The 27547-nt window shown below is 37.9% G+C and overlaps 1 protein-coding gene across 1 annotated transcript in view; it reads left to right on the top strand.

Annotated features, from left to right (window-relative positions):
* Nucleotides 1-27547, top strand: part of OXCT1 (3-oxoacid CoA transferase 1) — a 143876-nt gene that overhangs the window by 15612 nt on the left and 100717 nt on the right. Inside the window, exons 4-8 of the mRNA XM_012649601.1 lie at nucleotides 4136-4271; nucleotides 7065-7214; nucleotides 11233-11339; nucleotides 13686-13776; nucleotides 21992-22205. Coding sequence (XP_012505055.1) covers nucleotides 4136-4271; nucleotides 7065-7214; nucleotides 11233-11339; nucleotides 13686-13776; nucleotides 21992-22205 — 698 coding nt within the window. The remainder of the gene's footprint in view (nucleotides 1-4135; nucleotides 4272-7064; nucleotides 7215-11232; nucleotides 11340-13685; nucleotides 13777-21991; nucleotides 22206-27547) is intronic.

Below are 27547 nucleotides of genomic sequence, written 5' to 3'. Positions count from 1 at the left end.
TGCCTGGGGGAGGGTATAGACTTGAAAATGATACATTCTGAGAATTGAGAAGGAGTCAGTAGAGCTGGAGTGGCTGTCATGGGTGTGAGGAGTGTGAGGATGGAGAGTGGAATGAAGTTGGGAGTAAAGGCAGTGTCAGGAAAAATACCAGTGGTTTGTCACACAAGGTGCCACCCTTAACACCTTTCCAGGTCAGACAAGTGGGTGTCACTAGTGATCATGAGATTAATTTCCCCCAACCCACTCTTCTACCATATTCCATTGCCAAAGTCAGAAGTCCGGAGTGGGTCTGCAGCTACTTCAGGACAGGTAGCAAGTCTTATGAGTTATTTCCCCCAAGTATCCCTTAATTTGTTCCTTTTTCTCCATTCCCATTGCTGTTGTCTTAGTTCAGATGCTCATCATTGCCTGTTTGGACTATTTCACGCCTCTTAACTGTTCTTCCTGCCTTTCATCTCTGAACTTCTCCAATTAATTGTATACTCTGTTACTTTTCTGCTTAAAATTATTCACAGGGTCTTCACATCCTTTAGGATGAATTCCTATGAGGCACATCACAATCTGGCCTGCCTTCTCCCTCTCCTGCGTGCTTCTGCTCTCAGTCTGTGTTCCACTCACTCTCAACACATTTCCTGAGTTCATCTTTGCAAAGCTGCCTACTTGCCTCTTCCCTTCAACACCTCCATCCCTCACTCTGCTCTCAAAATTTGTGTGTGTGTGTGTATTTTTTGCTTACATCTAAGTGCCACCTTCTGTAAGGCTTTTTCTCCCCTCTTTTTTCACCCCAGCAATTGGGTTCTCCATCTTCAGGGTTTTAGTCACACTTTGTGTAGAATTTTCTGAACATGTTTCCCTCTGTTTGTGATTATAAGTTACATGTTTATTTCCTGAGATTACATGTATAATCTCAGAGCTTCCGAGGGCTGAGGGCCCAGGACCAGGCCTTATTTGTGGTTGTAGCCCCAGACCCTGACATACCTGCCCTGGGGCAGAGTAAGTGCTCAGTGAGGGACTGTTGGATGAAAGAGCCATGTGGATGACATGTGCTCCATGGGGAGGAACCATCAGAGTGCAGAAGGAATTAGAAGGGAGAAAAATAAAGACTTCTGTTTCTAGGAGATACTCTGGCCTTTATCACCACACTTCTATCTTTTAGAAAACTTTATTGATGCTTAGTAGAGTAATATAGAAGAGTGAATATATCATAAATGTACAGTTTGATGGGTTTTTATGAGCTGCACACCCATGTAAACTGATGCCCAGATAAAGAAACGGAACATGAGCAGTACCTCAGAAAGCCCCCTTCATGCTCCTTCCTGTCACCAAGGTTAACCATTCTCCTCACTTCTTATCTCATACATTTATTTTGTCTGATTTTGAATGTCATATAAAAGGAATAATTTAGTATTCACTCTTTTGTATCTGGCTTCTTTTACTCAACAATTTATCTGTGAGATTCATCCATGGTTACTAGTGTTTGTAGATTATTCATTTTCATTGCTATGTTGTATTCCTTTTTGTGAATATACCACAGTTTATTCTGTTGATGGGCGTTTGGGAGGCTCCAATTTGGTTACAATGAACAGTGCTGCTGTGCATTTTCTTGTAAATGTTTTTTGGTGAACATAAGTGTTCATTCCTGTTGGTTATAGCCCCAAGACTGGAATTGCTGACTTATAGAATGTGAGTATATTCAGCAGTAATAGTATATTCAACATTAATACTGCTAAAAGTTTTTCCAAAGTGGCTGCATCAATTTGTATTTCCCTCAGTATGTTTTGGTTGTTTCACATCCTTGACAAAACTTGATATTTCCTTTTTTATTTAGCCATTCTTTCATGTTTGTAGTGGTGTCTCATTTTGGTTTTCACCATTAAAAATACTTCATCTTTAAATAGTTTTATACTATTTACAGAAGAATTAAACTTAGCCCCCTAATCTCTCATTGTACACAAAAATGAAATCAAAATGGATTAAAGACTTGAATCTAATACCTGAAACTATGAAACTACTAGAAGAAAACATTGAGGAAATGCTCCAGGACATTTGTCTTGGCAAAAATTTCTTGTGTAAAACCTCAAAAGTACAGGTAACCAAAACAAAAATAGACAATTGGGGTTATATCAAGCTAAAAAGCTTCTACACAGCAAAGGAGACAGTCAACAAAGTTGAATACACAACCCACAGAATGGGAGAAAATACTTGTAAACTATCCGTCTGACAGGGGATTACTAACCAGAATATGTAAGGAGCTCAAACAACCCAATAGCAAATAATAAACAAATAATCCGATTAAAAAATGGGCAAAAGAACTGAACGGGTATTTCTCAAAAGAAGACATACAACTGACCAGTATTTGAAAAAAAGCTCAACATCATTAGTCATCAGAGAAATGCAAATCAAAACCGCAGTGCGATACCTTCTCACCCCAGTTAAAATGACTTATATCAAAAAGACAGGAAATTGACAGATGGTGGTGAGGATGTGGAGAAAGGGGAACCTTCCTATACTGTTGATGCGAATGTAAATTGGTACAGCCATTATGGAGAACAGTACGGAGGTTCCTTAAAAAACTAAAAATGGAACTACTGTATGATCCAGCAGTTCCACTACTGTGTTTGTATATATCCAAAAGGAAGGAAACCAATATATCAAAGAGATAACTACACTCCCATGTTTATTGCAGCACTATCCACAGTAGCCAAAATATGGAATCAACCTAAGTGCCCATCAACGGATGAATGGATAAAAAATTTATGGTACATATATACGATGGAATATTATTCAGGTATAAAAACGAACGAAATCCTGCCATTTGCAGCAACATGGATGGAACTGGAGGCTATTATGTTAAGTGAAATAAACCAAGCACAGAAAGACAAATCTCACATGTTCTCACTCATTTGTGAGAGCTAAAAAAAAAAAAGTGAACTTCATGAAAATAGAGATTAGATTGGTGGTTATGAGAGGGTGGGGAAGGTAATGGGGAGAGGAGGGAAAAGAAAAGAAAGAATATAAATGTATTAATTACACTGATCTGTACACTTAAAATGGTAAAGATGGTAAATTTGTGTATTTTAAATACCTCAATAAAAAAATAAAAAAATAGTTTTATAGCACAAGGGCAGATATTCTTTGTTATTTTAGAAATGGCTTCTTGCCCTAGTTGGTTATTTCTGAAACTTTTTGAGTGGAAAAGAGCATAACTTTCAGTCTTTAAGGTGGCTGAAAATGGAAAAGTATTCATTTAGTTATTAATCTGTCTTGTCACATTGACTTTGATTGAAATTCTAGGTATATTTTGCTTTGAAAAAGATAATAGAAATTAAGAAAGTTACAAACCTGGAGACCTTCAGTAATGAAAAAGAAAGCCGATTCCATGTGTACCATATCTAAGAATAAATTGAGCTCTAATTTTAAAATAAGAGATATTAAATCATAGTATACATAATTTAACAGATACAGAATTACTCTTGCTACTGTAATCTTTTCACTGGTTTGTGATTAATTTGCTGATTTTGTTGTTAAGAATGTTCAGGTGTGTAAATCTTCTTGAGCAAGATATCTGTGATATAGGGAAAATGTTCATAGCTGTTTAGAATTTGGGTCCATATTTCAATGAATATGCTAGCTAGTCTTTTCTCTTTTAAATACAAGAATGTCCCTCTCTCCTTTTTAGAACAAAAAGAGCTTCTTTATCCAAATCTTCCTTTGGGGTCAGTATGCTGCCAATGCATTTATGTATTCCTCTGAAGTGTAGGATAAGAACCAATTCATCTCTTTGCCTACCTTCCAACCAACAATCACTTTGCAGTAATGAACAGAACAAAAAGTGTATGGTAGAATTATAGGATTGATGTGGGTTTGAATATTGGCTGTTTCCCTTACTGCCCAAAATCTTGGGGAAAAAAATCACTTAAATCTTTTAAGCTTTAGTTTCCTCAAATGTAAAATAAGACAAGAATAGCCAGCTTGCAAGGTTCTTTGGGGGTTGAGAGAGAATGTGGATTAAATGCCTAGCAGAGAGAATTTCTTTTCCTCTAAATTATTTAAATTTTATCTTTCTAAAAAAAAATGTGGTAAATGTTTTGTCAGATGTTCCTTTGATTGTAAACTACTTTCATTTTCCTTCTAGGGTTGACAACTTTGGCTTGGGCCTTTTACTTCAATCCAAGCAGATAAAACGTATGGTCTCTTCGTATGTGGGAGAAAATGCAGAATTTGAACGACAGTACTTAGCCGGTGAATTAGAAGTAGAGCTGACACCTCAGGTGCGATGATTTCTCTGCTTTTCTTTCACAGTGCTAACTTATTTAAAAATATCTCTTTTTCTCCCTATACATTTTTTGCGCAAGACAGGTAAGACAGAGGGAATGCTATTTTGCCAAGCCAAGGAATTTTGTTGATAAGTTACACCTGTTGATTGCTAGAGGGTTAATATTTTCTGCCACTGTGTACTGAAAAAGCAGGTTTCTAGTAAAAATTTCTAGGCTGCAAGATAAGACTTAAGTCTGGCACTATAATGTATGTTTTGTCAGAAGCATGCAGAAGGACTTGCTGAAATGTTTGAGAATTGTCCTAGAAGTCAGTTTCTGTGAATTGTAAATTAGAAATTTGTAAGTGATCTGGTCTTGGTAAGACACGTCAAGAGGCTGAAGTCCTTGAAGGGAAAACTGATTATATTACAGAGTAAGTGCTGGCATCAGAGCCCACGTTTCCAGGGAACTGATGTTATTACAAAGCAAACAGTTACTACAACTAATATAGTAAGTTTCTGCTCATCTCCTACATCATCTCCTAACTGACTGAAGACTTTGTCATAGAGAAAGGCAAACTTTTTGATGCTTTGGGTAAACCAAGGTCTACAAGTTGTCTGTGTTGGTCTTCATCTTGACTTGCTCAGCCCTCATCTCTGAAACTGAGCTACTCTGTTTTTGTCAACAGAAATGTTATTACCACTGACTTCACCAAGTTGGTGTGATGTAATATGGCAGAATTAAAAAAATTTTTTTTTCAGCAATTAAATCATGGTATATGCTTGTCTAGAGAGGACTGTTCTAGCTGACACTGTTCTGCCACACTGTTACAGTCACACCTGGTCGCTCTGCCGCACTCTCACCTGTGCTTATCATAGCATCACACTATGCTTGGTATTTATTCAATTTTCATTTAAAGTTATTTAAAAAAACTAAGATACACTGTCTCAGTCTGCTCGGGCTGCTATAACAAAATAACATAGGCTGGGTAGCTTAAACAGCAGAAGTTTATTTCTCACAGTTTGAGAGGCTGAAAGTTCAAGATCAAGGTTCTGGCCAATTCAGTGCCTGGTGAGGGCTGTTTTCTTGGCATGCGGATGGCTGACTTCTCCCTGTGTTCTCCCATGGCAGAGAGAGGAGGGGAAAGGGGGAGGGAGGAAGGACACTCACTTTCTGGGTGTCTCTTCTTATAAAAACACTAATCATACCAGATCAGGATTCCACCTTTATGACTTTCTTTAACCTTAATGATCTCCTTATAGGCCCTATCCACAGATAGTCACATTGGAGGTTCAGGCTTCAACATATGAATTTTAGGAAACACAGCTCAGTCCATAGCATATATTTTTTCTCTTCACATTGTAGGTTGAGATACTGTATCCTTTGGGTTGTGGAGCTATTGAAAATTAACCTTCCAGTTACCCCTTAACTTTTGTATCACCCCTTATTTTGTTGGAGTGCATATACATGGGAGAGGAACTTCCTTAATATTTCTCTTATATTCTTTCTTTGTCGGGTGAAGCTGAGGGGCTTGGTGGTACCTGCAAAGGTCCTGTCTGCAGAAATAGTCTACTTTCAGGCCCTTGCCTGGTTGGACAGAGAGAAGGAATAAAGTATTCTAGGGGGGTATATTTTAAAGTAGGGTGTATTACTATGGTCGTTTTGATGGTTTAATTTTTGTGAATGTTATTAACTTAACAACACAAGGTAGAGTCATCTCTGTCCATTAGATAGAATAGAGAACTAGTTATCAGGAAGATTTTCAGTTGTGCCCCAAGTACCTCCTTCCCCAGAATATTCCATCTACTTGAATGACTCAGTGTCTGAATTTTCAATTTTTAGTCTTTTCTTTAAGTATTTAAAGGTTTTAGTTAAAATAGAAAATAGTTTTTAGGTTGGGATAGTATGAACACACCATCATGAATACTTACAATACAATAAATACAATTCTTAACTACTAATTAACATCAGTTTTCTAGTGAAGTAGTAAGATTGTAACAGTAGGTTTCAATGTTAGGGAGGGTGTCAGAAAATGTTTAGGGTCAGAGTTGATCCCTTAGGGGCAATCTGGGTGGAAAGAGAGTTGGGGATGAGAGAGACGTAGGGAAACTAGGTTTGAAATCACTGGCACCTAGGAGGGAGACGGGTCATGCCATAGGAAAGAAGATCAGAAAAAAACACAAACTTTACTTGCAGCTGTTTCTACCCCGAAATAAAATTTGAAATTAGTTTATAGAAACCAGTTTACCTGCATGCTATACTTTTTGCTTAACTTTGGGTTTTTCTTCGTCAGATAATTTAGTAGATGAAATATTTATGAAAATGGTTTGAAATAAATCATAAAATTTGAACACTTTACATTATTGATGTATTGTTATTAATGATAAGATTTAGGCCATAGCTACATCTAGCATGCAGTAAAACACTGAATTTAATTATGTTCTTTAATGCACATAACTAAAGTTTCATAATTCAGATTTAAAAATTGATGTAAAATATTAAAAATAGACATATGTAGAACATGATGTCCAGAGACCATTGGGAGGGTATGGAAGCTAAACGCATGACTATACAAATAAGCAGATACATTTTGAATGTGGATTCAGTGTGCATCTAGAGGGGAAGTAACTTTTAAAAATTGATCTTCCAGCATACAGTATTAGTGAAATACACCAATATACAATGCTAGGTAATGTTTAGAATTAGGAGCCTCTGGAGAGTAGGAACCATGTCTATAAATGTTTCTGTGTTTACGTACAGACGTGTGCTTAGTGAACTTTTCATGGGGTGTTGGTTGCTCACTTGCAGGGCACGCTTGCAGAGAGGATCCGTGCAGGCGGGGCTGGAGTTCCTGCATTTTACACCAGCACAGGGTATGGGACCCTGGTACAAGAAGGAGGATCACCCATTAAGTACAACAAAGATGGCAGCGTTGCCATTGCCAGTAAGCCAAGAGAGGTAAGAAGCGCTCTCATCCAGTTAGCATCAGGATACCCCTTTCCACATGGGATTCTGGGTGCACTTGTTGGGTTAAATAAACATAAAATCACCTCTGTGAGAGAAAAAGCACTCATTCATTTTTGTAAATATGTTAGGCAAAATTTCTAGCTAAATCCAGGCATCTACTAGCAATTAAAATCACATAGAGAAACTAAATAAGAAAAGAAACTATAATCCATATATAATGTAATAGTCAAGATTAGCTATCTGAACTGAGATGGTAGGTTCTAACAAATATAGAAACATTTATAATTGCTGATTATACTTATGTGGAAAATAGAGTAGTATGATATGTATGGTAAACTCTTCATGCGCAAGCCCTACCTAATGTGATCACAGGAAGAACAAAATTTAGAAAATCTTAAGTTTGTCTGAAATCTTGAAAAGCAGAGAATAGTTATTATATAATAGAATAAATACAGAGTTCATATTATCACCTTTGTATTTTGTGTCTTAGACACACTTTGAGCTTTTGACTGAATAACCTAGTTTTATTTAAAGTGCTGGGTAGGATGGGGTACCTTTAAAGTAGGCAACTTCACTCACATATTAGAGAAGAGTAGAACTCCAGATACAGGTATTTGAAGTCTTTGGATTTGAGATAATTTCAAAAATTACACAGGTCAATGTTTCATTACTGTATTTTTTAGTATCTTTCCAATCTCCTTGTACAGATGACTCGAGAGTTAACACAGGTTGCAGAAATGCTGAGCTTATCTCTAGGGAAGTGAACATAGCAGATTGAGGAATCTCTTATCACTTCTCTGCATTTGGGATTGCTGGCTCTGCCCCTCCTGTTCTGAGGGAAGATGAGGGGTCATTGAACATGTCCTTTGCTGTTCGGTGTTTGTCTCCAGCCGCGTCTTCCATCTGGAACTTTGCCTTTCTGCTGAGAGTGACCTATATTGATTGAAAGCTTTTATTAACATATTTTTCAGATTCTTTCTTGCTTTTTGCCTTACTGCCTAATTAAATTTAAAAGGTATCTCCACAAAGTAAAAATAGGAGCCTAATTATTAAAAATGAATCTTAGTAGTAAGATAAAAGTGCCCAGAAAAATTGGGTTAATACTTTGATAACTTGCTAGAAGTTGTAGCATTAATTCACCCTAGGAAAATATAGACTAGAATCCTTCCTGGGTTCATTTCTGCTTGGAGTCAGGTGCATTAATTTAGTAGTGTTGTAATTTTGTCTGAATTTCCTAGGAATATGACAAATAATTTCTTGAAACAATTCTTCTTAACTCTTTATTTCCCTTGTTTAGTGTAGGATGAGGAAATGAGGGAATTCCTTAATTCACTGGTTTTTATTGAGGTCTAAGCACTACGTCCCCCTGCTAGTGGAGGAACTGACAGTGAATGAATAAACACATGATGTCCATAGTGGGAGTGTTGTGAAGAAAAGTTGAAAAGAGAGTCATCACTGGCTCAACACCAGGCAGATGGTGTTTCACATTGGTCAGGATAAGGTTCACTGAGCAGGTGAAATTTGGTAGAGGCCTGAATAAGGTAGGAGAATGAGGCAGGTGGAGATCAGAGGGTTGTGCTTTCATCAGAAGGAATAGGAAGTGCAAGGTCCTGAGGCAGCTACAGGTTTGTCCTGTTTATGGAACAGCAGGGGGTGAGAATGAAACAGAGTACATGAGGCAGAGTGATAAGACTGGAGACTGAAGAGGGGCAGGAGCCAGATCCACACAGAATTCGGATTTTACTGAGTGTGGTGAGAAGCCAAAAGAGAGTTTTGAATAAGGGTGGAAGAATGATGTGATCTGGATTGCATTTTGTAAAGATCACGGTAGCAGTTGGGTGGTGAGTTTTTTTTTTTTGTAGAAGACCAAGAGCAGAAGCAGCAAGAGAAGTTAAAGGGCTGTTGTGTTAATCCAGGTAGGAGTGGAAGGTGGTTCAGGCTAAGGTGGTAATGGTGGAGTTTGCGAGAAGTGGTTGGAATTGGGATATATGTTGATAGTAGAGCCAACAGGGTTTGCTGATGAATTAGTAGTGAGGTGTAAGAGAAGAATCAAGTAGCAAAGAGCTCTGTGTTGGACATGGAGCATTTGAGATGTCCGTTAGACTCAAGAGGAGGTGCTCAACAGGCTCCAGTCAGGGGAGCGTTTAGGCCAGGACAGGGACTCTGGAGGCATCAGCATATATTTAAACCTAAGGACATGGGAAAGAGTGACTAGTAAGAAAAGAGGAATCCCTTCACCCCCAGTCTACTGATTCGAAAGAGAAGGGAAGTTTTAAAAAGCAAGGAGTGATCACCTGAGGGGAGTGATCAACTGCATGGAGAGGTCCTGTAATATAAGAACTGGAATTGACCGTTGGATTTGCCAAAAATGGAAGTCATTGGTAACCTTAAGGAGTGTTTTTTCTGGAATGAAAAGATGAAAATCTGATTAGAGTGGATTCAACAAAGAACCAGTAAGGAGGAAGTGGTGACTGTGTAACATGACCCTTTCAAGTGAGTATAATAGCCAGTTTGACAAAACCAATTCCTTCCCCATTTTTACATTTTAGAATAGTTGACACTCAGCAACAGCTGGTACGTAGACCCATCAGGAAATTATATAATTGGAATATAAGAGAAAAGCCAATTTCCTGACTTTATCCTGCATTAGCATGTATTTATTCTAGTTTTCCAGTTCTGTGTGTAAAATAATCAGCTAGCATTTAGTGATGATTTTGAAATACATAAGCCATTGAAAAATCCCTTTGTATATTGATAGGAAGCTTAGAAATATCTTTCATATAATTTATCTAAGTTCATGTTGCTAAGATCGTCATTCATCAGTGAATTCTTAAGTGCATTAATCTTTCCCAGCAGGAAACTTGTCCTTAAAGAAGTTTTTCTTCTTCTTCTTCTTCTTTTTTTTTTTTTGAAGAAGCTTTTCTTTAAGAAAGGATTTCTGTTTTAAACCAATAAATGTACCAAAACTTTGTATGGAGGGTTTCTGGACAATGCATTGCGTCTGGTTGTCCACTAGGGGATGCAGTAGGAATGAGAATGGAGTTCGCCTTCAGATGGCTCCATCTTGCTCAGCGATGGAGTGCGGCAATCGACGTTGTTTCCTTTCCCCTCTGGTTTCATTCCCAGAGATAAATCCCCAAGAGAAAAAAAGGAACATGATGCCAAGGCACAGTTTTGCTTTATGTTCTTACCCCCAAAATTCATGGACTTAAATGTCAATAAACATAAACAAAAATCAATAGCATTCCATTAGACAAGTAATGTAAGAAGAAAAGATATAATAAAATAAAATGTAACATGCATAGTAGCAAGAGAAACCATGAAGTACTTGTGAATAAACTTAAGGAAAAAAAATACAAAGATTTTATAGAGAAAACGATTAAACTATTGAAGGAGGTGGAAGGAAACTCTGGTAAATGGAGGCATGTGTTGTGCTCCACGGTGGGAAGATATGGCATGTCAGTTTCCTCCAAATTATATGAATTTGGAGGGAATTCATATGATTTGGATTTCTAATTATATGAATTCCACTTAAAACTTTGACAGGTGATTTATAAATTATAGATTAATGAGAGATGAATGGATTTTTATAACTTTTGTGTATGCAAACAATATATAGGCCATTTCATGCAAATTATATAGTTTTTTCTCAGATGGAGAGAGAGACTATTTTTCATGTTCAATAACCAATACACATAAATAGTAAAATGGATATTAACACACATAGTCTATGCTTCAGGCTTGTAGAACATTTAGTTCCTCAAATGCACCAAGCTTTCTCTTGTCACTGGGCGTTTTGCACATCTGTTCCCTCTGCCCCCCCATGACCACTTGGACTAAGCCCTAGCTGCACTATACTGTTTATCCTTAAAGTTTCTAAGGTTCTTTTCCCTCTGAGAAACCTTCTCTCACTAGGCTTGTATCCCTATTATTGGCCTCTACTAGAGTGTGTATCACAAGCAAACAAGACCTGTGCAAATACCTGACAATGCCCCCTTTTCTTCTGCAGGTGAGGGAGTTCAATGGTCAGCACTTTATTTTGGAGGAAGCAATTACTGGGGATTTTGCTTTGGTGAAAGCCTGGAAGGCAGACCGAGCAGGAAATGTGATTTTTAGGTATTGTAAGCGTTTTAAAAAATATTAATGTAATGCATGTTAGCAACTTTATATTTCCTAAAAATTCATTTTGGAAGTGGCTTAAGATCATACACACCCACACGTATGTGTATGTGTATTGTGTGTGCAGGTTTGCTGCTATGCAGTCTTGCTGGTATGGTGTGCTTGTGGGAGTCGGTTCAGACTGGCTGATGTCCTTGTTGTACTGCTTGTTAAATATTTAAATCTATGTACTCTTGTACATAGTCACATTGTCAGTTGTTTTTCTCCCTGTGTATTTTAGTTGCCAAGTCTAGTTACATGCTTAAAAAAACATGACAACACAATTTTATTTTATATATTACAATATCAAAATTTAAGACAGTAATTACATGTACTGTCTTAAAATGTCAAAGTTACTTTGATATTCTGAAAAGATATTGCTAATAATCATTTAGATCAGTGCTTTTCAGTCCTATAAGTATTTCCTAGGAAATGCATAGAAAGTTCCATCTGAAAAATTGATTAACCTTAAAAATGTTTAACTTTCATTTTCATTATCTGGATAGCCACAGGCTTTATAGATTTTAAAATCTTTTGATTATTCTAGGCATACCAAGTATTTAGTATCTAGGACTTAGAGATTATACAGTTGTTTTTGAAAATTATGACACCTTTGAGTATACACTCAAGAGTTTTCCAAAATTTTTGGTCTTGAAGACTTTACCTATTAGGTTATAGAAATCATTTTCCTTCCCATAATGTTGTCATTTGCTGCGTTTAATTAGCAATTTTTTAATCTTTAGCAAATGCACCTTTGATGTAATCACAATGAAATTCTCAGTGACACTCTTATATTGCTTTTGTTTATTCCTGCAGGACTTATGTGAAATTAATACTGTATTTGATTTCTTGAATTTAGCCAGTTTTTTAAAGTACAACTAATTTTGGTAATTACAGAAGACATTTTACATTATCTCTTTCTGTAATGTTTGCAAATGCTTAGTTGCTTTTTAAAAGAGATTAATGAAATTATATACTATCAAATGGAAATTAATTATTTAAAATATTTCCACGAGTTCCTCCTGTGCTCCACTGCCTGGCTCCAGTATCTAAAGAATGCACAAGGGCTATTTTTTTTTTTTTTTTGAAACAGAGTCTCACTCTGTTGCCCAGGCTAGAATGCTGTGGCATCAGCTTAGCTCACAGCAACCTTAAATTCCTGGGCTCAAGCGATCCTCCTGCCTCAGCCTCCCAAGAAGGGCTATTCTAAGCACCAGCTTTATGCTGGTGGTTATTGAACTCTGGTATGAAATGAAAGCTCTCATTACCAATGCTCAAGGGACCGAGGACTACCTTTGTGTTGAGTGGGACAGCTGGTACAGAGTCTATCTAGGGTGTTGTTACAGTGGGGGAGCCTGGGAGTCCTTTGCCTCTGACACTCTGTCCTTGGAGGTTTTGGTGCCTGGACATCTGGTGGAATCCAACCCAGCAACTGTGAAAGTTCGTAAGGGCTTCTTTTTCAAGGACACTCCTATCCTTGTACCCATCCTTGAATCCAAGCAAAGGAAATATTGGTGGCCTAAAAGAGCTGGTAAGACATAGCTGTGACTTACATCCTTCTACCAAAGAAATTCTTCTATGAGCATATACTCCCAGAAACAAAAATACATTTTAATTTTTATGGTTAGCGCAAGTGTATTGAGTAATTCCGGGATGTAAAATCATCAGCAAAATTGCCACCTTCTTGAAAGTTTTACACCTCAGGGTCTGATGTGGGTGTTGTACTTTCAAAAATTTCATCAGAAAATGGTTCTCCAGAATGATCTTTATAGGTGACTCACAAATTACCAAGGAATGTTTCATTTAATTTCAGCAATAGGCCTCTCTTTAATAGAGAATGTAATTTCTATACCTTTTCATGTGAAGCCCTTGCTACTTTTCCTTTCTTAATATTTTAATGAGAGCAAGTTGTTGAGTGAAATATTTAACCATAGAAACAAAGTAGTATATCAGTTAAAAGATTAAGGGAAACTCACTTCAGGTGGGATAGATTTATTAATATCCATTTTTTATGTATATATTGAACATGAAAAATAGTTCCTCTTTCCTCAACCCTGTTTAAAAAAAAGAAACCTATATAAATTGAATGAAGTGGCTATGATTTTTTTTTACTTTATGAGATAGTTGTAAAACTTCACTAATGGAAACTATGATATGCTCTTTTCACGAAGATTCTTAGATTCTTAGTTCATAGAAATTATTTTAATCTGTACAATTTATTCTAATCTATACAATTTTAAAGCTGAAAGAGGTGCTTATTTTTGTTGTCTTTCTCCACTTCTTATCTCCCCACCCCTAATGCAGGAAAAGCGCGAGGAATTTCAACTTGCCGATGTGCAAAGCTGCAGCAACAACAGTGGTGGAGGTAAGAGAAGAGCTTATTTCTGAATTCCTGGTGTTAATTTTTTAACTCGATATCATATATTCAAGAAAAAGCACAACAGTTCATTTGTTTTCCGGAGAGCAAACAATGACTGTTTTTTTTGTTTCGGAAATAGAGTGATTCTATTTAAATATATAATGATTGAAATTTTGCTGCAGTGCTGGTTTTCTGGTTAGCTAGGGTCTCTCTGCAATGCTGTCTCTGTTAATCAAGCCATGGGACCAGCTTATAAAAGTCCTTTGGTCCTTGAATGATATAGACCTTCTTGGGTGAAATCCAAAGTTGAATTTATGTATATAGAGTACTAGGAAAATAATAAATTCTGTCAGGAGAAGTTCATTATTTTCCTGTGGTAGATACTGAATTCTTTAATGGAGGAGAGTAGTACAAATAATTGCTTTGATGTTGCATTCGGAGCTGTTGAATTCAGGCACTAACTGACTGTCCTTTGGGCATCTCAGTGTTTGGGAGAGGCTTGAATAATTCTGGAGCCTTCCTAGGGTTAGGGCTCTGGGGTGGAAATAGGTGCTTATACAAAAACCCTGCCATTTTGGTTATGCATATTTGAACCTCAAAGAAGACTTCAAATGATTCTCGAGTTGAGGCTTTGAGGATCATCTTGGAGCCAAATTTTAATGGGAGTTTGAGGTAGCTTTCCCTCAGGAGTGCTTTATAGGATGCGCCCCTTTTGTGATCTGGTAATGAGATTATATATTCCCGATTTTTCATATGTTGTACGTGGCATCTTTTGATTCGTCATACCAAGATACTGTTTCGTGGAGGCAGTACAGTGTGTTTTTGAAACAATCGAATGTTAGAGTTCTGTTCTGCTCTTGTAAAGTGTATTATTTTGAAAGTGCTGAGGGATGTGGTACTTTTGACCTAGGCATGGTGGTTTCTTTTGCAATTACTTTAGTGTATTTTGTGCATTTAAAATGGGTAATATGGTTTATTCTTTGTGATCTGTTTTTTATTTATTGAATCATCTTCATGACATGTCCATGGCACACATCTGTAGCATTAGTGAAGAAAGGCCTATAACATAGCTGAAGATAATCAATAGTTCAGCACTACTGATTTTATGTACTTCTGTAAAACTACCAGAAACCAATATTTATTCCCTGAGTACAGAAGGGCCTTATGCATTATCCTGGGTGAAGTTCTTTTAAATTTTTTTTCCTACTACAGTCTAATTCTTTTCAGCCAAACTTACTTTTTATAGGAGCAGAAAATGACCTTGTAATGTCCAGAATCGTAGATATTAGAAAAGAGAGGCTCCTTTTGGCATAAGGGGGAAGCAAATCCTCTAACTGAGCCTGCAAATCTATTAATAATAAAGGCTGCCCTTCTCTGTCCTGGAACAGAAATCTCTGATCTATCACAGAACTCTTTCCTGGTAGGCCCAGAAGCAGCACATTAGGATCCCTTTCAATACAGTGCTGCAGATAGCCACTCCCAACTGACTGCACTCTCCAGTGTGGGAGCCACTAGCCACATGTGACTTTTAAAATTTAAATTAATTAAAATTAAATAAAACGCAAATTCAATTTCTCAGTTGTGCTAGTCTCATTTCAAGCCCTTACTAGCTACGTGTGATTAATGACTACTGTGTTGCTCTGCACAGACATAGAATATTATCATTTCAGGAAGTTTTACTGTACAAAGTTGGATTAGAAGGATCGAGAAGAAATCTGTATGTCATTCTAGTTTAGCAACATGAGCAAAACAGCTGTTTAGACAATAGGATTATTGGAAGTCTACCCACTTTGTATGATCATAGTAGAGGGTTCCACATACCCATAGATTGAGTTCTAAGAATTGTGCTCTCAAAAGTGGAAAATAATTTGGAATTGGGGATGGTGCCTAGATTGGGCATTTTCTGATATGAAAACTCTGTTTTGACTTTGTGGCTTTTGTATTATTCTGAGTCTAGTGAGTACCTTGGCCGTCTGGCTCCCTTGTTCTGTGCTGTGCTCTATGCATGCCATTTCCTGCATTGGCCTCCAGGGTTCTGTGATTCTTCTCTTTTCTAGCCCTATCTTGCTTTATTTTATGGTAGTCCTGGTGGGATGAATGATTATGAGCTGGTCTCTGAAATGTAGCATTTAAGAAAAATCTTCAGAGATTATTAAGTTATCTGCATATTCTTCTGCATGCTAAATATTAATAATAATAGCCACCATGAATCAAGCATTTATTATGTATGATAATGCCATATTCTTTATGTGCATTATAATTTTTTAATTCTCACAATAGTCCTGCAAAGAACCATAATTATCCTTATTTTTCAGATGAGGACTGTAAAGCAGAGAGAGGTTAAGGGATATACCTGATGTCACACAGCTAGGTAGAACAAGGATGGAACCACAGAAAAACTGATCCAGGGTGTCTGCTTTTTTCCATTGTCATGAAATGTTTCCATATCATGTATAAATGATGACATTTCAAATTCTTGAAAGATGTTGAACCTCCAGAGGTAGTTCATTTCAATCCTATTAGCATCAAGCAGATAAGGAAATTTTTTGCTCAACTTATTCTTCTATCCAGGGCTTTTCTTGCCAGTTATTCTGATTGTAGTCTTTTCTTCTTCTAGTATCATCGACCTTAGAGATGGCTTTGAGAAAAGCATCATCCTGTGATCAATAGCCCTATGGATTCATTCAGTTTTTCTCTTGGATTCTTTTCATTCTGTTGTATAGCCTCTTTGATCCTTGTAGCTTTTCACATATTTCCCTAAACGTGATGACTGGATGTCTGTTCTAGGGCTGTAATATCTTCAGCAGTGGGTACTATAACAGTAACTACATCCTATATTTTAGACAAAGACTATATTTTTTAGAACTCTTCAGCTCATTTTCTTTCCCTTAGAGATAAGGGAATGGAGGACTTTTCAGTTGTTGAATCTGGGTAAGAGCCTGTCTTCTGAAGCTCCAGGCCAGCATCTTCCTGCTCCACAGCGCTGCATGCTTTCGACCTTTCTTCTTGTTTACTTGAGTTTTAAAACTTGGGTTTTAAGGTGGATAGAATGATAAATGTCTAAAATATCAATGATAATTCCCTTAAGCATCTTAATTTTTTTTTTAATTTAAAATAAGGGTGGCAAAGGAACGTCCAAGCTACCTGTTGCTTTTTTCCCATTTCTTCTTTAATTATGTAGTAATTAATTTACAACAAGTGTTTTATGTCAAGAAATAAAGCAGTATGTTTGTCTTGGATTATGAAGAGAAAATCACATTTGCTCTTGACATTAATTATTTCTAGTCTCTGTAAAGGAGGAACATTAGTCTTTTTTGGAAAAGTTTTTCCTCTCGGATGTGTTCTATGCAAACTTATGAGTTGTATAAAACCAAAGAGGTGATCTATTATGTCAGTTTTAATAAAACCACTGTAACTATTACATTCGTATTTCTTGAAACTTGCAGCCATTTTCGTGTTTCTCCACAAAGTTGAGACATAGTCAATGCTGGCTGTATCTTTCTCCCCATCTTATGGAACTGGGTAGTTGCTTAGGAAAAATAGTACATGGGGGTGCACATGTTGGCACACATGCCAGAAAGATGTTTCTCTTTTTAGCCCAGACAGTGTTATTTCTGGACCTCTCTCTCTTTGAGTGGGTGAAGTCTTCCCCTGATAAGCTTTGCAAGTTTAAGTGCAGAACCCGCCAGGGAATGACTCTTGGGCGTTGAGTTACATGTATATGACAAGGAGCAGTGAAGACTGTTGACTCTTTCTCTGGAGGAGTCTTGTTGTCTCATCAGCCTCTCAGCTGCCCATGAGGCCCTCTGCCAGTCTCCTGTGTACGCATCCCACCACCCTGGGTCTCTTTGGGAAGTGGCCTGTTTCTACTTATTTTTTTTTTTTTTTCTTTTTGGGAAGGAGCTTATGATAGAAAACCTAGGGGGTGGAATGAGAGTGCTTCACTCAGGAGACTGTTGATGCTTTGTCTCCTGCAAGCAGCCTGGCACGCATGTGCTGTCAGGAAAGGTCGTCTGACTCAGCCAACTGAAGGCTGTTGCGGCTGCCTGCGACTGAAATAACCTGGCTGGTTTGGTTTTCTTTGTGCTGTCAGGCTTGTGCCATGACTGGTGCTTTAAGACAGCAAAAGTTTATACAAGGTCCCTTCAGCTATTTTAGCTAATTTCTACATTCAGTTAAAATAAGTATATTTATTATCATGACTTAAATAAAATTATTATATTTATACTATGGTATATTTATGGACTTGCCTATGAAAGAATTGGCTAGATTATATGGTGTTTGATGCACACAAATATTATTTACATGTAGCCCCTGTGGTTTATGAAGCATTGTAATAAATGGAACACCTGTGAACCCACCTGATATAAGAATTAGAGGGTTACTCATGCTCATTTCCTTCCATCTGCCTCCCCACCAAAGATAACCACTATCAGGAATATTGTGTTTATCAGTCTCTTGCTTTAAAAAAAAAATCTGGATTGTAAGGTATAGACATATGGAAAATTATTTTCCGAAGTGAAATCCTAAGAGCCAGGCTTTGGGAACTGTGACTTCTGTGTTCTCTACCACTGTCTGGCACATGACATTTCCTCTTAGGAGATTAATCAGAGGAAAAGATTAACCAGAGGGTACATCTTCCATCCTGCCAAGCAGATGTGTTGTTTCTGGTTGGTGGATGAATAAAGGTGAAGATTACACTGCAACTGATAGTACAGATTTTTGTTTTTAATGTTTATTATGGAGGATGATGAACATACACAACAGTAAGCAGAGAACCCGGCTCCAATGACTTTCAAACCATGGTCACTCCTACCCCACCCACATCCCCGTGTCCTCTCCGTCTCCCTCCTCCTGTATTATTTTGAAACAAGCACCAGGTAAATTGCAATGACATTTTAAGGAAAGTTCGCTGATATCAGAAGTTCTAGTGTACCAGGCACTTTTCTAGGTTCTGGAGATACAGCAGCAGAGCAGAAAAATCCTTGCCCTCAGATGTTCTGATGGTGTATCTTGATACCACATCAGATATTGCTAAATGTTAAGGAGAAAAAAATCACGAAAAGGGACATGAAATGTCAGGAAAAGGGAATTGAAATTTTAGATAGGGTCGTCTGTAAAAGCCCTCAGTGAAATGAGTTCTGAGTAAAGACCTCAAGAAAGTGAGGAAACTAGATTTGCAGCTGAGCGGGAGCGTGGCGGAAGGAGTAGCGCGTGTAGAGGCCCGAGGCAGAGCGGCCGTGGTGGGTTTGGAATATAAGAGTGGCACTCTCCTCTCTAAAGTGCAAGGTCATAGGCTGAGGAGGCTTACGTGATAGTAGCTTTCTTGAGAGTAATGGCAATATTCTCTTCAAGGCTATGTGAAATACGATTTCTATTTTTAGTGCGTTTTATAATGGTTCCCAGGAGATGATTAAGCCTAAATATGACATTAAAACTCTGAGGTGAATGGAGAATGTGATTTTGAGGTTGGAGTCTCCTGGCATTTGTGACACTCTGGCCTTGTTTGCAGAACTTTGTGTTGATACTGTCTGATGAATTATCTTAGCAGAAATGATCAAACTGGTTGTTATTTCACTTTACAATAGAAGGTGGGAACATAGTGGATTTTAACCAGGTGACTTAATCACTTCAGTGGATCCCGTGAACATTTAATCTTCATTAAGCAGGCCAATTATTGTATCGGTGTTTTAGAGACTTTGGCTTTCTTGCTTACTGCTTTAGAGAAATTGAAAATGCCTAAGGGATAAACATAATTTCTTTCCTCTTACGTTTCTTTTATTCTTAATCTTTATATTGCTAATGGCTTATGATATACATTTCAAAATCAGTAGAACTCATAATTTTTTTAAGAGGCAGTAAAAAGAAAAAAACCTGGTATAAATAGCTAAAAAATGAAGCTTCTAGCCATATAAGACAAATACTTCAAACCATGTTGAAAAACTTCATTTGACAGATCCAGTTTCAAACATACACATCCATACCTAGGCAACTATTGCTCATGCCTGTGTGTGATTCATTCACACAGACATCTCTGATTGACATGTGGAGACATGATATTTATGAGAACTTGGCTGAAATGTCAAATTTGACATTCACTGGGTGAAGCTTAGTATGCTAAATGTAGTATTTACCTGATAAAACTCTCTAACAGAATGAGGTCAGCAAAAACCAGTTTATCCCAAAACTCTTCAATCTACCCACATGGGCCAGTTGAGTTGAACACTTGACACAAGTTCTTTAACAACAAAGAAAAAAGGGAAGAGAGCTATTTGATACAACATGAAAAGAAGGAATACCTTCCTCCCACCAACCTGCCATGAGCCTTGAGAACCCTTGGTCCTAAGGTGGAATACCTTCTTAAGTGTTCACTTTTGAGATGGATGTGGTAAGTGATGGATATTGTTCACAGCGTTGATTTTTAGACCTGTTAAGTTGTGTAATATCTTCAATTTACATTTATTTTCCTTATGGTTTTTCAGTTATACAATTTTATTCATGCTTTTAGAAATATCTGTAAATCCTATGCTACAAATTTAGCCAGGTATAGAATGCTTTGACAGAAAAGATGGTAATATCCTAACATAACTACACTAAATGAACTGATTGTTTCTACTTGCTTCAAAGTATTGAAGTACTTAAAGACAACTCATTCATTTCCTTAAATGTTCATGAAATGCTAGATTGATATGAAAATATTTAGATGCTAATGAAGATGTATTTAATGAAGACATATTGTAGTTGAATAGTTTGGCAAAATAACCTCAGTTAACAGAATTAAAGTTATGTTAATATTTTCTGTTTCTACCAAGGAGGCAGTAAAAATAAAAATATGGACTTGGTGAATGCCCAGTGTTAACTTATGCATTTGTTTTTTGAATACTCTTATAGATTACTAAACATAATTCTTAGCCTAATGACCATAATACACCCAAAAGAATAGCAGAATAGAAATACGGTTTATTGATGATAAAAATATATTAAACAAAGTGCTAATCTTGACATTTTATATCTTGTTGCTTGGTAACAATGCTGCAGCTATGTGAGAGAGTTCCATTATCTCAGGTACAATGGACTTCTTTGCATTAGAGGGTAGAAATGCCAATTACAGCAAATCATTTGTATGCCATTATCCTCACAAAATTTTGGTGCTATTTCTTATTGTTAGTGCAGAAATCCAAAAAGAAAGTCATTTTAATAATATATCCTCCTTTTTTTTGATGGATTGGTAAATTTTATTCTAGCTATTTTTGGCTTTTTGACTTTGTATCTATGTAATTTTTGAGGCTTCACAAATTTGTGTTTTATCAACCTGTACTATATAAATGTAGGCTTTAAAATGTCATTGTAAATATGCACATTATAAGTGATGCTTCATTAGTTCTTATTGAGCATCTTTTATCTTTGCCCACCTAGGCAGGGGAGAAGAAATATCTGGGCAGAATTTTTTGCCTCATGAAAAATAGTTAGGGCATATTCCTCACCCTTCTCTAATACAGAACTTTCCTAATTTTAGTGCCTACTTCAGGAGATCAGTAGACAGAAGCCTTTTGAACTAGTGTGATTTGTTTTAAATGAAAGGCTGAGTCATGTTGTATATAACGGTATTTTTCCTCTATGCCATTAGTTCATAATTATTATTATTTACAGCAAAGGTTGACAAAATACAGCCTGTGGCTTGGTTTTGTACTGCCTAAGAGCTAAGAATGTTTTTATAGTTTCAAAGGGTTGTTCAAAAAGAAAAAAAAAATATTGTGAGGAGGGGAGCCAAGATGGCTGACTAGAGAGACAGCTTTTTGGATCATCCCAGCTGGAAGGTAGAATATTGGTCTGAGGAAAGTGGAGAGCAGTTGCAGCTCAGGTGGATCACACGGAGAGACAACAGAGATATCTGGAGACCCAACCGAGAAAACTACAAAACTGAGAGAGAAGAAGATAGAGAAGAGAAGACGGCAGGCGCAGTCCAAACGCAGAGAGGCTTAGAACCCAGTGAAAGGGCAAGGGGGGCTTCTCCTCACCCACCTAGGTACCTTCAATGAGCATCGGACATAGAACATTTTGGAGGCATTTCCACCCTCCATGAGCGCAGGCACTGTGGCTACATAGGAATAGTGGGGTCAACCATTATCTACAGGAGTTTGGGTATTCAAAAGGCACACTTTTCAGGAGATTTCCAAGAGAGATTGGAGTACTGGCTCTCTTACACCTGGACACTTCCTCCTCTGCATCCCCTCCAATCTTGGCATTAAAGAGAGTAATTTTAGCTCTTGGGCTGGCTGGTAGCCGCAGCCCCTCCTCCCATTGCAACCGTGAGAATACACTGAACCAAGTAGCACAGGAACAGCTGCGACGTCTCCATGGCAGGTGCGTGTTACTGGCCGAGCCAACCACTGAGAGCCAGGTCACTGCAATTTGCGAGCTTCCTCCTCACGGGTGTTTCAAGGGATCGTGCACTGGTGGCTTAGGTGAGCTAAAACCGGTATCCCTCCCATCACGAGAGTGGTGCAAAGAGACCACAGGGGAGAGATATCAGTCCCAGACATGGATGGCAAGGAAGCTGTCATGGACATATCCAATGGTAGAGTGTAGAGGGGAGCTGAGGAACGGGGCTCTGTGAGTGTACCCATCCCCCACCCCTGCTGGAGAGCCACCATACTGGATAGGGGTGTAGCATTTGGAGTGAATTAACAGAGCCCCTGGTTCCCATGACAACTGAATGCCTTGGGTGTGCTAGCTGAACAGGAGCTCTCCCCCTACTCATTACATTATGGAGTGCAGCCTGAGCCAAGAAATGTATGAGTGGCCATCTCTCCCAGGCAGGAGCATGCCCCTGGCAGAGGTCCCCATGGTCAGATAGGCCTACTTCTATCCCCCTGTGGTCTTGTGGTGGAACAGGCATGCACAACTGGGGCTCCTCCTACTTGCTAGTGTCCTGCAGAGATACATGTTAATGGATCAGACAAATTGGACTGAGGGGTAGTTTGAGAGCTGGTCTTGGACAGTGATGGGAGAGTGCCGTGGAGTTACAGGGAGTGAATAGGGAGGGTGCCGACCCCACCCCACAGAGAAACTATGCTAGTGGACAAGAGTGGAAAGATCCTGGCCCAAAGCCTTAGATCTCAAGAGATTAGGCCGCTTTCTCGGGAACAGCCTACTGGGCTTGGAGAGATTGCCCTGAACTTCATCCTGGCAGATCCCCTTGGGGCCAGGTAAGCAACCTTTGCGACCCACCTAGGCCCTGCAAAGTCTCTCTGGCTCTTGCAATCCAGCCACAATTTGTCTTGCTCCTACCCCCACCTCAAGGAGTAGTGACCAAGCAAACCCCTGGAAGCTACAGGGTTCCTTCTAAAGCTTGGGGCATTCATATGCCCCACCTGGGGGACCAGAGCTTACCATGGGCACAAAAGACCCTCTTGGCAGCTGACTCTTTCATGCAAACATCAGTCAATACAGGGAGAACAACCCCATAGCTAAACAGAGCACCTCCAACTCAAGCACTCAGGGAGTGGCTGATTCGTACTCACAAGTACCACCCACCATCACCGAGATTAAGCTGGGAGACCTATTCACTACACACTGTTGGGAAGAGGTGAAGATAGCAGGTCAGAATAACCAGAGAGATACACCTAACCCACTATAACACCCCATAGGCAACTCAGGACTGGCCCTCCTCTCCCTGACACACTCAGGGATTGATCTTCGGGGACCCAGAGACAGGCCTATAAGTCAGGCCTACTACCCCCAGGTCTTCACCGAGAGGCCAGATGAGAAGGAATCAGTGAAAGAACTCCGGAAACATGAAAAATCAGAGTGAAAGGATACCTCCGAAAGAAAACAACCCCTTATCAATGGATACCAAGCAAAAGGAAAGGAATGAAATGACAGATAAGAAATTTTGAATATGGATTGTAAGGAAGCTCAATGAAATACAAGAGAAAATAGAAACCCAACATGAAAAAAAACACAAAAACAATGTGGGAAATGAATGAAAAATTTACTAAGGAACGCGAATTATTAAAAAAACACAAAAATTCTGGAAATGAAAAATTCACTTAAGGAAATACGAGACACAGTGGAAAGCCTTAGGAATTGGCTAGATCAGCCAGAAGAAAAAATCTCAGAGCTTGAAGACAACACCTATGATGTAAACAAGTCAGTCAAAGAGAAAGAACCGAGAAATAAGAGGAACAAACAAAACCTAAAAGAAACATGGGATTGCATAAAGAGGACGAACATAAGAATCATAGGCATCCCTGAGGACAAAAAAGAAAATACACAAGGTTTGGAAAACCTATTTGAGGAAATCATTGAGAAAAATTTCCCTGGCCTTGCTAGAAATCTAGATATCCAGGTACAAGAAATTCAAAGGGCCCCTGGGAGATTTATCATGAAGAGGTGATCAACATGACACATAGTAATCAGACTGGCCAAAGTAAACATGAAAGAAGCATTCCTTCTAGCTGTAAGGCAAAAACATCAGGTAACTTACAAAGGAAGACCCATCAGACTAACTGTAGACTTCTCAACTGAAACCTTACAAACCAGAAGGGATTGGGGCCCCATTCTCATTGTACAAGAACTAAAAGTAGACCTACCATTTGATCCAGCAATCCCACTACTGGTTATTTACCGAAAGGAAAAAAGACATTTTATAAGAGAGGCACTTGCACTTGAATGTTTATAGCAACACAATTCACAATTGCAAAGATGTAGAAATAGCCGAAGTGCCCATCAGTACATGAGTGGATTAATAAAATATGGTATATGTATACAATGGAGTACTACTCATCCATAGAAAATGGTGAACTAATATCTTTTGTAACAACCTGGATAGAACTGGAGACCAACCTTCTAAATTAAGTCTCGTAAGAATGGAAAAATAAATACCACATGTATTCACTATTGGAACTGACTGATCAACAGTCATGTGCACATATAGTAGTAAAATTCAATGGAATTCATACAAGTGGGAAGGGGAAGGAGGGGAGTGATCAGTTCATTCCTAATGGGTACAATGAACACTCTCTGCATGATGGACACACTTATAACTTTGACTCAAATTGTACTAAAGCAATTCACGTAACCAAAATGTTAGTATCCCCATAATATTCTGAAATTTAAAAAAGATAATCTTAAAAAAAAAGGTTTGTAACAGTGTGTAGCCCTCAAAGCCTGAAATATTATCAAGTCCTTTACAGAAAAAAGTTTTCAGATGCTTGATTTACAGCATCATTTCCATTTCTGTAGTATGTATATATTAAATCACTCAGTATTATGTCTTAAAGGACAAATGAATTTAAGTAGAACTGAAATAAAATAATGATGACTGGTTTGGAGAGAATCAATGAAAAACTAAATAGAATAATATAAATTTGTGTAGATGTAGGAAATTGACTGTGCAGTTTGGTAGGCCTGCCTTTGAGGCAGCCATGAAGAGAGGAAGACTATGTACAGCTATTTGTTTATCCAGCTCTAGTTGCTCCAGTTGTTAAAAAATCTCAGGGTCTTTGTAAATAAATCTGACCTAAATGTGACATAATTACATATCAATAGGCTCATTTTATTTTAGAAGCATCTTGTCTATTTGACTTATCTCATACTTGAGAGCCGGTTTCTTGCGTGTACAAATGCACAGACTTGAGTGGTGGAGTGTTGGTGGGGAGGGTAATGGCATTGAGAGATACAGTATTTTGGAAGAGGAATCTATCTGACTTGCTCATGCCTTGGATGTGGAATGCTGGAGTAGAGGAAAGGTAGAAATTAAAATGACTCCTGCACCTGGGTTGAGCAATAGCGTATCACTTACTGAGATGGGGAACCCTGGGAGGAACAAATTTTGTGGGAGGTGGGGATATGGAATAAAGAGTTCTGCTAGGATTGATTGGCTTTCTAGGCATTCATGTGGTGATGTTGCATCTGCAGAAGGACATGTATGTGCAGTGCTCCTAAGAAAGGTCTGGAAGGGAGTTATGCATTGGGAATAATCCATATGTATTTGATGAGTTAGGGTTATGGGATGGAAAAGACCACTTAGGGTAAGAAGTCCTAGGAGTTAGTCCCAAAGAGTCTCATGTCATTATATTTTCTTTTTCATTTTCTGTGAACAGAATCTGAGATTAAGAATCATATCTTTGCCTCTCACTAGCTTCGTGACCTTGGACAAATACCTTATCTTTAAAACTCCAGCTTCCTTACAACATTTCCTGTCTATTTGCCTATTCTGTGGCTCTATTTTGAGCATCAGTGGAGTAGAACATTTGAGTGTCTTTTCTAAAGCTATAAAGTGGTGCTACATTCTAACCTTGATCCTTCCTGCTGCTTTGGCTAATAAACCTCAGATGACTACAGTTGTTCTCACTGACCGTGTGATGATGACTATTGAACTGTACTGTGCATGGCAGCTGGCAAGGCACACCCTCCATATCCTTTGCCCTTCCAGAGTTCTTGAGATCCAAGAAAATCAAAATTCAAAATGTCCCTGATTTCTAAAATCTTGGTACATTATCAAAAAACTAAGCTAAATTGTTTTAAAAATGTTATCTGTAATCTTCAATATATTAGCAATATTTACAGCCCATATCATTGTCCTAGACAAAGAATTTATGACTAAGACCCCAAAAGCAAATGCAACAAAACCAAAAATAGACAAATGATATTTAATTAAGTGAAAAAGTTTCTGCACAACAAAAGAAATAACCAAAACAGTTAATGGACAACCTACAGAATGGGAGAAAATATTTGCAAACTATGTGTATGACAAAGGACTAATATCCAGAATCTACAAGGAACTCAAACAAGAAAAAAAAAAAAAAAAAAGAAACAAGAAAAAAAAACAACCCCATTAAAAATGGGCAAATGATGTGAATAGGCATTTTTCAAAAAGAAGATACACGAATGGCTAATAAACATATGAAAAAATGTTCAACATTACTAATCATCAGAGAAATGCAAAGTAAAACCACAATAAGATACCAACCTATTCCAATTAGAATGGCCATTATTAAAAAGTCAAACAATTTAAAAGTGTGGATGCAGTGAAAAGGGAACACTTATACACTGTTGGTGGGAATGTAAATCAGTACAACCTCTATGGAGATCAGTATGGAGATTTCGCAAAGAACTAAAAGTAGATCTACCTGTAATTCCACTACTGGATATCTACCTAAGAGAAATGAAATCATTATATCCAAAAGGTACCTGTCCTTGTATGTTTATCACAGCACAATTCACAATTGCGAAGATATGGAATCAACTGATGAATGGATAACAAAGATGTGGTATATTATACTATGGAGTACTACACAGCCATAAGAAAGAATAAAATAATGTCTTGTGCAGCAACTTGGTTGGAACCAGAGGCCGTTATCCTCAGTGAAGTAATTCAGAAGCAGAAAAATAAATGCTTCATGTTTTCACTTAAAAGTGGGAGCTAAACTATGGCTAAGCAAGGACACACAAAGTGGTATAATGGACATTGGAGACCCAAAAGAAGGGATGGTGGGAGAGGGTAAGGGATGAAAAATTACCTGTGGTGTTCATTCAGGTGATGGATAAAAAAGCCCAGATTTTACCACTATACAATACACACATGTAATGGAATTCAACTTGTACCCCCCAATTCTATTACAATAAAAAAAGGAAAAAAATAATAAAGCCCATCAGAATCAAACTAAATATGTTGATACCTTACCTCAAGTGAAAACTGTGATGGCTGTCAAGGGGGATTATAACAGACACCTTGAGAAAAGGAAGGCTCTTACAAATATTTCATTTTATTAGCTTGAGTTGCACACACTCAAAAATATTT

This window comes from Propithecus coquereli, unplaced genomic scaffold, assembly GCF_000956105.1.
Source record: "Propithecus coquereli isolate 6110/MARCELLA unplaced genomic scaffold, Pcoq_1.0 Scaffold110, whole genome shotgun sequence".
In the NCBI taxonomy this organism is placed as follows: domain Eukaryota; kingdom Metazoa; phylum Chordata; class Mammalia; order Primates; family Indriidae; genus Propithecus; species Propithecus coquereli.
Note: the sequence above shows the minus strand (reverse complement) of the source record. Positions and strands in the feature narration are given on the sequence as shown.